The sequence below is a fragment of the Hoplias malabaricus genome, chromosome 8 (genome assembly GCF_029633855.1).
Source record: "Hoplias malabaricus isolate fHopMal1 chromosome 8, fHopMal1.hap1, whole genome shotgun sequence".
Lineage (NCBI taxonomy): Eukaryota > Metazoa > Chordata > Actinopteri > Characiformes > Erythrinidae > Hoplias > Hoplias malabaricus.
In genome coordinates, this window is record NC_089807.1 from 14,908,556 (window position 1) to 14,922,528 (window position 13,973).

A 13,973-nucleotide genomic window follows, 5' to 3' on the forward strand; every position below is an offset into this window, starting at 1 on the left:
CTCAGGGCGACACACACTCACACATATGGTCACTTTGTGTGCTTTAGACAGCGAGAGGAAACCAGAGCACCCGGAGGAAACATACATGGACACAGGGAGAACACACCAAACTCCTACCTCACAGACAGACACCTCAAGTAGGGCTCATAGCTCAAACCCACAACCCCATTACCTGTGTGACAGTGACACTCCTTGCACCACCACCCTCTTTATATGCAAGGTTTTTAAAACGATTTGTCCAATGTTATGAAAAAAAATGACCCTGACTAGTACATAGACAATATCCAAGCAGCATTTTATGTTTTATTTAAATTATCATTTTAATATAAAGTCATAATTTTTCATTTTAGGAACAAATTAAAGGTAGTTCCTATTGCAACTTGCAAATGTGCTTATTTCATCGCTTATGTCTTATTTCCCTATTCTCCAGGTTTCTTAATCCTTAAAATTAGCTATTTAATACGGACGACCTATTAGTTCCGTATTTTCTTACTGTTCATTTCCTCAAAAGTCTACGCCTACAATTACAAAATGTTGGCTTCTTCACCCAAGCAGTGCTCTGTAAGTCCACAAGCATAAATTATGTACCGTGTCTGTGAGAAAGAGAGCAATATTTAAGCCCTACTATGTGCCCTACGTAGGGGGTATAGAGCAGTTTGGAACACACCTCTCGGCGCCTGTGTGTTGTACACATGCTCTGTCGGGTGACCCCTATGTGTCGTTATAAAACACTTGAACGTACTTTGATTGACAACTCTGGTCTCCAATCAGAGAGTTGGATTCATGGGGGCGTGTCCTCTGTTGGGCGCGCGGCCTGTACGTGGTGTGGTCCACAGCGCCTCTGTCTCTCCACGCCATCCGGGGCCGAGAGCGCACTGTAAACACCGGGGCGGTGATGACCGGCGGTGGACGGTGCTAAAACGCGTCGCTGCCCAAGGCCTGTGTGTTGTGGTCGCTGATGGAGGCAGACGGATTTGTGCGGCGGCGGCGAATGAGCGCGGAGAATCCGCGTGGAGACGCTGGTGTGGCGGGCGCCTCCGCGGGGGCTGAGCTCCGGTGGTTTGGTGGTAGACTATGGGGCGTCTCGGAGGGCATCGTCGGGACATTGTCGCCGCGAATCGGAGGAGAGTCCGAAGCCGCCGCAGCGCAGCTTTACGGCTCTCAAGAGGCGTCGGTGATGACGGAACAGGACTACGAGGGACTGCCGCAAGGAGCCTCCACCAGTACGTACATGTTGGCAGGAGCCGTGGCCGGGATCATGGAGCACTGCCTCATGTTCCCTATCGACTGTGTCAAGGTGAGAGACAGGGCTCACTACAAAACTGTCCACAACTCTAACATGTAACTTCAGGCCAGCAGACTCGGACATGAACAGCCTGTGAGCGGAGGCTGGCTCCTTATTCCAACTGTCCGTTCCACCTTAAATGGAGCAGCCGTTGACAGTGAACGTTATGGGTACACTCTTGAACCTAAATGCACACTGTAAAGCTGACGTTGGCGTCGTATTCTCCAACTTTATTTGAATTTGTCAGTCCGCCTGCAGCGGTTAAAGTTATATTCTGACTCAGTTTCACGCGGAACTGTAAACTCCGGCATGAAGCAAACTTCGGCGTGTAGTTCCACCTCACTTTGGGCTGTCGAGTCGTTGGCTGACAAGGTCGAATCAGTTTGTGAGCTAACAGTTAGCAGGGGACATGCTTTACCCGTCAAAATGTCGTTAGGTAATGCATTTTTTTGTTATGGAACTGGAGCTGTGATAAATGTTTATTCCTTATTGCCGAGTTATCTTGTGGGTTTGCAGAACAACAAAGTTTACTTTGGCTTAACCATTAAAACACAACTCAAAGCAGTGTCTCAAATGTCTCCATACGCCCTGTTTCTACAGTGCACTGGCACGGGTCCTTGCCCTATTCCAGTGTTGTGTTCCTTCTTGTTTTGGGAGCTCGGATTTGTTCAGATCAGATTAGAGACACCAAAACTGTACAGACTCTTTATCTAACGACGCTCCCTTTTTATTCTGCTCAGAATAAGTCTACAGAAGGCATTATTAGCAGTGTATGTATTGGCACTGTTTTACTTAAGCTCATTGAAAGTGCTGTTATTATTAGTTTCTTGGACATAGCCAGTGCTAGTGGCTGAGCGTATTAGCACCCAGCTACCCGTCATAAGAGCTAACACGCAAGGTCACACGTGGGGGACTTTGCCCCACCCACCAGGCTTTGCTCTAACTAATCACAGCGTGATCTACAGGCGGGACATTCAAGTATGTGCATGCCCCCAACAGGCAGCATTAATGTTTTCTCTAGTTTGATCAGAGCGTCTCAGCCCTGCTGTTGTAGACAGCATGTCCTGCATATTTTAAATACTCCCCACCCGCCCCCAACACACACACTTCGGCTCAGAACGGGCTTAGTTATGAGCTGATTAGGGTGATAAAGTGTGCCAGGGGCAGGGAATAAGCTAAGATATGTAGAAGATTGTTTTTTTCCTGGACTGGGTTGAGAAAAACTGTTTTAGACTGCCTGAGAATATGAGCTCAGTGTCCCCAGTTTTCATGTCTCATATGTAGGCTTTTCGAAACACTTAAATATATGAGTAAAAATGTCATTTCACAGTATTCCGTGTAAATTCTGGTGGTATGCTCACGAAGGCATATGGTTTAATGGCACAATATTATGTCATGTCCACAACTCTATAGCTGTCTTGCTGGCCCTTTTATAATTTATAAATAGTGTCTCTTAAGCCATCTTCTGGAGCGAAGCTAACATCTGCTAGCACCTTAACTGTTTCTCCAATGTCTAATTAGCATCAAGCTATTTTAACAGACGAGACACAGTTTTACTTTGTATATTCCGCTTTTTGCACTGTAACTTTCCATAAAGGTTTAAACTTGAAGCCTATTCAGGGAATGCTGATTACGGTGATTGACCTTTTGCTTCATATACAGACATGCTCCAAGCAATGTGGGACATGATTTTTCAATTTGTTGATGGAGGGGTAAGTTTGGGGCCCTTTGCTCTGCTGTAGCTCTCTGTAAGGCTTACTTCTGGTCTGTTCTGGGAAGTGACTGTATCATGTGATCAGAGCATGCCAGTGCATCGAAAGTTTGGGAAAGTAGGGCTGATCTCTATCTGTAAAAATTCTCAAGTCATCTGTATTTTTAAGGGTTTGCTATTACATTACAGTTTATCTATAAGTAATCTGGCACAAATATTTATTTATCTCTTCTTATGACCTGTTTGCTACATTACAATTCACAGTGGAGGCCAAGACTGACCTTCTTTTGAGGGACAAATGGGTTAATTGAGAGGAACAGTTCAGCTGGTCTTGTCAGAATGACCTAAAGATTTTATATTAAGCCCTTTGATTTCATGTCATTCACAGCTGTGCATGAACCATTTAATCGTTGGCTCTTGATCAGCACTGAACTTTCATTGTGAACAACTCTGCCTAGAAGATCTCTTTGCTCAGCAAACTTTGGATAATCACCAGCAGTTGGGACACCACAGTTCCTGTGAGAACTAGGCAAACATACAAGGAAGACATTTTATTTGCAGTCCAGTCAAAGGTTATGGTTCATGCTTGATGTTCAGCAGTCAGGAACTGTAATGCTGATTTCATTTTTAGTCTCTAATTTGTTTTAGAGAGAATTGGAGCTGTATAATTTGGTAACAATATCCAATTACAAAAGCATATATTTATTTAAAGGATCATGATTGTTATTTAAATGAGATTAATACTTTTAAACTATAGGCCTTTTTTGTCCTCTGGAGGAGCAGCAATTTTTTTCAGGCTTGAGGCATTTAACACTGATTGTTGTCATTCATGCAGTTCTGTTTTGTTAAATTAACGTGAAAACAAATCTTTGAGGGTAGATTAGATTTGAATGTAATTTAAATTACAATATGAAATTTTGTATTTAAAATGGCAATTTCAAGTTGAAAATATCTTTCAGCTCCACTTTGAATTGTAAATCTTGAGTTTCAGGATTATATCAAAAATCTTATAAAAAAAAAAATATAAGAAAATATAAACACTCCAAAGGCACATTTCAAACAGATACAAATCTGATTGTACAATCTGCTTCAGGGGACTCATTTGAGCTATGTGTTATAACAGTGTAAATCTACATCTGTCTCTCCAAGGCACAACCACCTACCAAAACACCTCCCCATTCGGTAGGTCACTGGGCACCTAATCTGTGTTTGTGAAAAAGAGCATCATGGAGGGCACATATGGTTGGGGACCAGTACTACACATTTCGAGGCACAGCACAGCTGTGAAGTTGAAAAGATAAACCGGTTGTCGTGTAAGGATTGGATTGGCATATTTCGTCCCACACAGCAATCTGATTAACTACCAAATATAACTGCATGTGTCTAAAATCTTATCAGGATGACATCCAGTTACTAGACACAGCTGTAACTTTAGTTCTCTTTTAAAACTCTAGGCCGGTTTGCACAACATGAACTAAATTGAGGTGTTGGAGCTGGGAGAGCTTGAAGCTTTGTGGTCTGGACCTAGGGGAAAGTATGGTTAGAAGAAGTATTGGAGATTTCAATATGAAAATAATATCCACATTTTGCAGATAGATGTTTCCTGATGATTCTGGTAAATGTCTTCCTATTTTTTAAATTTCTGTGGTTTGTGGAAGTTGCTTCAGAAACAGTGCAATCTGTTGCATCATGTCCAGGCCTTAGGCTGTATAGCACACTTGGGCTTTGTATCTGGCCCTGGTCTGTTTGTCCAGTCCTCAACAACAGTCCCAGTTTCTCATGTGGACATATTCTTGGCAAAATAAATTGCCCACCGTTGCCATATAGGGAAGTGTCCTTACAGGCAATACATTCCACAGCCAAATTGTATTGTATGGAAACCATGCCTGATAAAGTGCCAGCCAAGCATGTCTTGACACTGGGTTGTTACGTAACATTAGCTCTGTATATGCACACAGAATGCTCAGAAATAAGCAACGCATAACACGGTATACTGCACGTAACAACACTTGTAAGACAAAATGCCTTATGCTACTGTTTGTGTTTTCCATTGACATGCACAACTAAACTAAACAGCTTTTAGCTTCTACTAAAAAATCAACAAACTAATATTAACTGGGGATTTACTGAGTTTATTAGTTTTATCCCTTTTTACTATAATTTTAAGAATGCAATTTATTTTGTAGTGTTCAGTTGTCTACAGCTTGCAGCATGTGTATTGGCGAGTTGTGTAAAGGACACAATGCTCATGGGAAAAGAGATTTAGGAAGTGTTTATGTAATTGTCCGGAGCACACTGCTGTAAACTTCCTTTGCTGCTTCTGAGTTATTTCCTGAAAGGCCAGTATCAAATCTGGTGGCCATTTGTGTCCTCAGATTCTATTAAAAACAACATGGTGGAGTCCACATCCTGAGGGATGTTGCAATCACATGCATTCATATTTATTTATCCTTGCTATGGTGGGACATTGTGTCTCATTATTCAGTGAGCGATTATTCTCATTTATTTCTCAATAAAAGCTAAGGCACAAGGAAAAACTACTTTGCTTGTTTTGAAAGTGTTAGACAAAGTTTTCACTGGTCTAAAATCAATACCTGAGAGGGAACATTATAGTCAACAGTAAAAGCTTTTATTTCCCTCTTTTTAAACAAAATAAATCTAAACACACAGAGTAACTATAACAGGTGTCTGTAGAAATATGCGAATTGGTTGTGAAAGGTACTTCAGTGACTAGGATTCATTTGAAAAACTACTCAAAGCTAATGCTGTAAGAAGTAACAGTGCACAGCCTCATAAAACAAGCTTGACAAATGTAAAGAGGAAAATAAGATTTATTAGGTTTTATATTGTAAACTTCACATTAAATGTCAGCTAGCTTTACATTTTTGGTCTAGATCTGTTTAATTTTTCAGTAACAAAAATTGATGAGTGGTTGGCAGAGATATTTAGCTGTTGCTGTGCATTGATAGTAAATATTGGCCGTGCAAATGATTTGTTACAAGCTGTATTACTGCTGTTTTGGATGTCCTCTGTTAACACACAATTAAATGGCACTGCTCATTTTAAAAGCAGCATAACTGTCTTAATTATCAATAATACATTTTAATTTTTTTTTTTACGTTCCATTTAGTTGTTCGTTTTTAAATATGTCTTTTGCTGTCTTGCAGACACGCATGCAGAGCTTACAGCCTGAGCCAGCTGCCCGCTACCGCAATGTGATGGATGCTCTGTGGCGCATCATGAGAACCGAGGGTATCTGGAGACCAATCAGAGGCCTAAATGCCACCGCCGTGGGGGCAGGGCCAGCTCATGCGCTGTACTTCGCCTGCTACGAGAAGCTAAAAAAGACCCTCAGTGATGTCATCCATCCAGGAGCTAACAGTCATTTGGCCAATGGTACACCACACCCCACTCACACACATGGGACCATGATACAAAAACAGTCAGGGAGTCCTAGCTTTTTGTTATAGGAAGTCTGAGACAAATGGCCTGGCATAACTTGGCATGTATATGTTTTTGGTTTTTAGCTTTATACCAATGGCATTGAAGTAGAGCGGCGGTAGGCTCGTGACTAATCTTAATTCCAGAGTAGCTAATAGTGAGAAGCTGATTTAAGTGTGGATTTGTCTTTGGATTGTTGGTCAGGCTGAGGGCCTGTGTGTTTGACGACTCAGCTGACCCCTTCCTTTGTGATTCAGTAGAAATTGCATTCTGCTGATGGGGACAAAGCCTAGAAAATCCCAGAGTGAAAGCCCACTGGGGTAGCTGTACTTTAAAAGGTTCAGTCAATGTGAGGAAAAACATATCTCAAATTAGTTTTGGAGCATTTCTATGACATTTTCACACAGTGTGAAGGACAGCTGCGGTGTTCCACAAAAATGGAGATGCATGTTTTTAATTGGACAGTGACAATTGTAACATCAGAGGTGTTTTGCTCCCCATCCCCCTTCCCCCTGAGTTGGAATTCGTGGTCTTTATTCGTTGTTTATCTTTTGTGATTTACTGATTTAGTGAGTAGTCACAGTGTCTCCAGGTTGGCTGCAAAGTTGGTCAGGGTTTTGCTGATGATTAATTGGCATACAATAGTGGTGATTCACAGTTTGTCTTCTTTTTATTTTCTTTTTCCTCTTCCCCCTACCCATCTGTTAAAGAACCAGCATAAGGTGATTAGATTAGCCTTATAATTATTATTACCACTAATAATACTGTTTACTTTAATCTGTTGCGTTAATCTTCATTTTTATAGCAACAAGTGTCACATTAAGCTCTGGTAGCTGTATAATCTGGTGGAACTGATGGTTGGTGTTGCTTTGCCTTTTCTCTCTTTTTCTACTAGGTGAAGGGAAGCCGGGGTAAGTAGCCTTTGAAATGCTCGTCAGCTTATGTTTCTCTGCAGCGTCAAAGAAGAGGAATGTTTGATAATTTCTATGGGTGTGACCGTGTGGATAAATATCCCACATTTTGTGCTCCCCCCCCAATGTGACATTTCTTAGGTAAAACCTTGTGTAAGTTTATAGGCCTCAAGTTTATTTTGACATTGAGGAGGTAACGTAAAGTTTACATTTCACAAGACTTTAAATCCCCATCAATGGCGTCATTTGCTGGAGAAAATTAGGCAACTTTTTGGGAAGTTTGTTGTGGTCAGCCAGTGACTTACTGGGAGTGAACAAGAACAAAAGGTTCTTTCTGTGTAAAACGCTGTTCAAATTCCGTACAACACACACACACACACACACACACAGCAAATCCTTAATCTCTCTCGTGATCAGCTAGAGTTTTTGTGGCAGGTTGTATCAGTGGACACCAGGGACCCCTTTAGTAATAGATTTTATTACTGTCAGAGCCTTGGTCTGTGTCCATCTGAGTCCATCTTACTGTCTTCGCACTGTCTGCCAGCTGTGTCTTTGTACTCACTGTTGTGGATTTATGTTTGCAGGAGCTGCCGGGTGCGTGGCCACTCTGCTTCACGATGCTGCAATGAACCCTGCTGAAGGTATACATAACTCACTGCTGTGAATTCACGAACTCTTAGATGAATACTGAATTGTCCTGTTAAGGTAAACGTAGAACATGCCTGTCCAAATTATCATCCATAGGTCCCAGCTGGCCCTTGATGTTTATTTTGGCCTCCCAGAAAATGACCAGAACCCCAACCCTTCACCCCCACCCCCCAAAAAAAGATTTTTATTTTTGAAATATTTCAATAACAATGTAATTAAGCTTTCTAAGGCCTGGTGTTGTCATTGATGCCATTAGGAAGATTATTTATTAAGTTTACTAATATCTTGTGAGTAACAAAATATAAACAACACATATGACAGCCTCAACATACCTAAAATAAAACTTTACTAGTAAATTAATAACATCGTACTACCCTTCTTGCCCTGAATGTTGCCTTATGGGCAGATATGGTGTTAAATACTAACTAATACCTTGCAATCTTGGCCCTAAGACTTTTTAGGACCTCATCTAAGGGAAAAGGGTCGTAGGTGTTTAAAGAAAAACTATTAACTGACAGTCTATATGTGATATGAGAAAAAGAATGCTCAAAACAATTTATAACTGAAAGAAAGTATTAGACAGACACTGGTGCAAATTTCAGGAGTTTGCCTTGAAGGGTTCTTGATCGAATTCATACCACTAAGGCCGGTCTCTACTCCACACCAAAAGATGGCAACAAAGAGCTGTCTTGTTGACTGACAAAAAGTTAACCAAAGGACAGATGTATAATGGGCAGCCTTGTGGGAGTAGACTGACCTTGCTGTAATTAACAGCTGCACAGTATTCGGACGCTGTACTCATTTGGAAATCCACAGAGTGACCTGCAGCTGGCAGCAGCCTCAGTATTTGGCTATGAGGATAGTGTATTGGCATTATTCCAGTCCAAGCTTACATTTGCAGGTGGCAGTCTGAGGGCCACTATAGGCACCTGCTTGGCTGCCTTGAATCATGTGCAGCTTTAGCGCTTCGATTCCCCATAGACTGCCTTGACTTTTATGCAAAAAATGCAACATTTGATCTGGTCATGTCCGGATGAAGCAGGCTACACTGTCTTTAATGAGTCCATACATTTCTCCTTTGATGGCCTTACTGTATTTCAGCCGTGACCTCTATGTTTTGACTAGATGTTTCTATCACTTACTTAATGGCCTTCCCTTCTGTTTGTCCCTTCTTATTTCCTATGTACCGGCTGTGGCTGATCCGTTTTTGCTCCATCTGGTGGTGTCCCTGGCCCTCTCCAGTGGTGAAGCAGAGAATGCAGATGTATAACTCGCCATACCGTGGCGTTTTGGACTGTGTGCGCTGTGTTTGGCAGCGGGAGGGTGCAGGAGCGTTCTATCGCAGCTACACCACTCAGCTCACCATGAACGTGCCATTTCAAGCACTACACTTCATCACCTATGAATACCTGCAAGAGCTGCTAAACCCCCACAGACAATACAACCCCTCCTCACACATGGTTTCCGGTGCCTTGGCCGGGGCCATCGCTGCAGCAGCCACCACCCCGCTGGACGTTTGCAAGACACTGCTGAACACCCAGGAGGCTCTCACCCTGCACTCGGTCAGCCAGAGCGGGGGAAATATCTCAGGCCTGGCCCATGCCTTCAGGACAGTGTACAGGCTGGGCGGCCTACCAGCTTACTTCAAAGGTGTGCAAGCAAGGGTCATCTACCAGATGCCCTCCACTGCCATCAGCTGGTCCGTCTATGAGTTCTTTAAGTATGTCATCACCAAGCACCAGCATGAGCGGCGGAGGAGCCAGAGGGATGGAGAAAAGTAGCCGCTCACACGATAGCCTGGTCAAGCCTTCTTTCTCTCAGCAGCTGCCCTGGGCTTGGCTCACTTCCTTTCCTCTCCTCTCTCTTGCTGCACCACTGACCAGCTCTACGCTGCAGAGACACTGACCATCTAGACACAAAATGAAATCGATACGCACATAGAGAAATCCTCTCACACATTTCTGTTTACCTCCTATAAGAGCAATTTAATAAGACTTGGGGCTCCAAGTATGATTCAGGAAGAAGTCGCAAGTAACGCACAATGCTGTGGTCAAAATGTGTATAGCGCTTGCACATCCAGCAACCCAAATGTGATTACTTCTGATGCCACCAGGGGGAATCAGAGTCCTCTTCTAACACAAGCCAACAGAAAACTGCTAAGGAGAGGGAGATCTCTCTAGTTCTGTGGTGTAGTAAATTACTCCTAAGCTGAGGAATGTAGTTTTCACAGCTTGGTGTTGGAAATGCTACATTAAACCATAGGTTAGACATAGACACTTCAGAAACCAAGATGTTTCCAAGAATCATCTGTGTATATTCAGTATAGCTGAAGACTTAACCAAATTTAAATCACCTAAAAAAACTGTACATCTAATAAGGTTTGGTTTAATGATCAAAGCTAGAAATGTATGTTAAAGGTATTTTTGTAGAATTTGATTGAGATATTTCCTTTATTAAGGAGAATTAAAGTCACTGTTTCTGATCCAAAGTGTACACTGACAGACTCCCAGGATCCATAATAACTGCCAATCAGTATGGAAAACCCCATTGTAGATGTGGATAAAAGCAGCTGAACATCACCCATTTCCCTTCTGACCATTATCTGAAGATCATCTGTGTGAAGGCCACATTTAAACCAGTTGCAGTGTTGTAGCAATCTGTTCCAAATAATTTTCTTAAACTGTTCTTTTTGCACAGATCACACTGGTGGCCATTCATGAGATTGTAATTACAGTTAAAGTAATATTTGTTGCTGCAACCTGGACATTCAAAGGCTCCATCAGATCAGCTGGTTCTTGATTGAAATATACCGACATGGCCACTAAGTTGCTTGGCTTGACTACACCTGAATGTTGGAATCAGTCCTTTTGGCATCTGTCAACCTTGTCCCTCTATTTCTCAGCTTTCAATAAATGAGCAGTGCAGTGGCAACTGCCTGCATAAACTGGAGTTGTTCTGAATTCTTTAAACTGACAGATTTTTATTGACATTACATGCATGCATCATGTCTGCCGTATAAAACCCATTCCTGGAGACTTTATGCAATGTGTCCACTTAGGATCGAAGAGTCTTGGTGGTTTATTTTCCCCTGCAGTGCTGTTCCATTTCTCATGTTCCTTGTGTGGGAAGCTCAGCTGTGGAAGCAACAGCTCTGAGCCTTAGGAGTTGAAAGCAAGCTCTGTTGGTGGTATGGCCAGTGTTTGGGTTAAATCACAGGTGCACGCATGGCCTTTGACCATATGTGTCCTAACTGGAGGCGATGGTGTGCGAAAGGCGGAACTTTCACTTTACCTGTCTCCTTGGTCCTGGGGAGGAATCGCCCACAGAAGGTGAAGGTTAAGGCTAGGAGAGAAGGAGATGACAGATGAGGAGTAGTTGCTCCCTAGAGCCTGAGGCTTGCCCCAGCTGGACATGAACTTGACTGACTGTGTCTGGGGTGGGGGTGGGGTAGCAGCTGAATGTCCAGGTGGGGACAGGAAGAGAGGAGAATGCTGACAGAGAAGATTATGGACATTGCTTTCATTCAGGCAACAGTCTATAAGATGTTTGTCTTTGTCAAACAGCGATAACGAAGAAGAAATTAAAAACCAACAGCATTTTGTTGAGCCTATATCTTAGATGTCATCTAATTTTGTTCTCTACACACTTTGGCTGGGGATTTTATTTAATCTTTCTCTTTAGTGTCATGATTTTACTTCGTTTGTCAAGCTTATCTCAGGTCTGAGAAACAAGCCATGACCTGAGTCGAAAGAATGACAAGGTGTTGGTTATCAGACACTCATTTCCAAACACTTAGTTGATTTGAATACTATTTTAACATGGAAATCAGGACAGGGCTTTACCCTTCAGATCCTTTAATGCTACATTAGACATACAAGTCCAACACAAGCTCTGCAGTGTGTTTTTTGCCTGTCACCTGAGGTTCCTCTAAACAAATGTAAAGATCAGGTCAGGAGCTCCAGGAAAGGGTATCAACTGCCCACTAAGGTGCTGTGTTTGTTCTGCTTTTTTGTTCACGTCCCTTTTGTGGTGGACTGACATTAGTTCTGACTGATTTTCGGTTTGGAAATATCTAATAGGAATCTTCTGACTGATTTGTTGATGGTTGTTTTCTGTGAAGCGCTAGGCCTGTTTTCCTAGTTGTTTGTTTATTGGGCAAATAAAAAAGCTACATTTTAAGCTCAAGGCTTTTAAAACAGTTTGCTGTAGGCCGCTTCACTACTTCTGCCTCATTATGTACACATTTATATTCAAAAACCTAATAACATAATATTTATCCTATAGCAAACATTCAAATAAAAACTGCACTATTTCAAAGCCATGATTTTGATACAGGGCTGGACAATAATTCAATATCAATATATAGCACAATATAAAATGTTAGTTTAAAAATATGAATATTGACAAACAATTCGGTTTGTTTGATGGTGAGGTCATGTTTCTTTCAGTTCAGGGCAGTATTTCTGTGGCTCTTTTATTGCTCATTCTGATATTGGAATTATTTCGTATTGACAGAAATTAAGAAATATATTGTGATATACATGTTGGCCATATCATCCAGCCCTATTTTGATGTACAAGCCTGTAATCGCTCAGCGGTAACAAACACCCTTTAACTCTTGCCTTTCCGGGGTTAATCAAGTCGGTATAATCATGTTTGAATGTGGAAGCCACTTTTCCCAAGTGTGGAGTAAATATAGAGCAGACTGTGTGGTCATCCAGGATTAAATGTCTAACAGGCCTCGCAGCTAGTTTCCTTTCAAACCCTTCCTCAGGCACGAGATGATATTTTGCCACCCATCCAACACACACATGCATGCACACACTCATGTCAGCCAGACACCTGTTCAAACAGGGAGTGTTAATGAGCAGTCTTTGTGTGTGTGACGGTGAGTTTTGCCCCGCCCCGCTGTTCGTTTATCTCTGTCCTCCCATCCGTGGCACGGGTGGCCAGCACTGGCTTGCCCACAATACACACTGATGAGCTTCCTCACAAGAGACTGCAGAGGATTATGTGGAGGTGTTTATAGTTCCTGAGCCACACAGTTTCGGGCCTCTCGCGGGGCTTTATGAGGAGCCAGAGACGCAAAATAAGATATTTGAGGAGAACTAGGCCATGTTGTTCTTTCTCCAGAACTGCACACTGTCTGTGTTGATGTTTGATCAGCTGAGGTATATAGAGATTGCTTTAAGTTCCATAAGTGGGACGGAAAGTGTAAGTGTGTGTGTGTGTGTGTGAGCGTGCGTCTGTGCGTGTTGCTTCAATCACAGAGTTGCTGACAGATGTCCTAGTGTTTGCTTTCTCTTCTCACTCTCATAAAGGGCCCTCATTGTTTAAGAGGATGAGTGTCTTTCAGTGGGCCTACTTGTTTGGTGCTCTCCCATTCTCGCTCAGTGTAAATACAGATATCATTCTTGATTATGAGTACATCTGACATAGCCAAATATTTGACAATTACAGATTGAAAATTGAAGACTTAGAGAAGGTGAGAGTGGATTTTAAGCTGAATATCTGCCAGTTAGACTCACCCCGAGGCCCTAGGCTACTGTAGCTAACAACTGTCAGACTAAGATGAACTGACTGCTGCTTGTTTAATTCCCCCAGTCCAAAACACAGGCTACGTCAAAAACTTGGCCCTTCACTTTACGTAGTGTGTCATACTTCTACTGTTCCGAAAACATACCATTGTCAGCAAAAAAAGATAGTGTTGTACCTGCAGTGTTCATGAAGTCCAACAGTGTACCTTGAAATAACTTGAACTTACAAGAAAAGGCAAATATTTCTTTTCATGATGTAACTTCTTAAATAGACAAATATAAGCCTGGTGTCAAATCACAGTGTATGATTAATGTAACTTAAAATTGCAATGGAATGCAACACAATGATAATTCCAATGGGCACACCAGTGCATATCAGAATCTAACAGATGGTTCCCTGTATTCTCACAATGTTAAAATTGTTCCTCATTATTTACAGA

General features: G+C 42.1%; 1 protein-coding gene across 1 annotated transcript; it reads left to right on the forward strand.

Moving 5' to 3' along the window:
• Positions 1 to 769: 769 nt before the first annotated feature.
• slc25a28 (solute carrier family 25 member 28) lies at positions 770 to 10,971 on the forward strand. The gene is made up of 4 exons (XM_066679028.1): positions 770 to 1,297; positions 6,164 to 6,392; positions 7,933 to 7,989; positions 9,239 to 10,971. The coding sequence occupies exons 1-4, from the start codon at positions 959 to 961 to the stop codon at positions 9,775 to 9,777; spliced, it is 1,164 nt and encodes a 387-aa protein (XP_066535125.1). The 5' UTR covers positions 770 to 958; the 3' UTR covers positions 9,778 to 10,971.
• The last annotated feature ends 3,002 nt before the right edge of the window (positions 10,972 to 13,973 follow it).

Coding starts and splice junctions, on each gene's coding strand:
- slc25a28 (XM_066679028.1), top strand. CDS start 959: ATGGAGGCAGACGGATTTGTGCGGCGGCGGCGAATGAGCGCGGAGAAT. Junction 1,298..6,163: donor TCCCTATCGACTGTGTCAAG/GTGAGAGACAGG, acceptor GCTGTCTTGCAG/ACACGCATGCAGAGCTTACA. Junction 7,990..9,238: donor TGCAATGAACCCTGCTGAAG/GTATACATAACT, acceptor GGCCCTCTCCAG/TGGTGAAGCAGAGAATGCAG.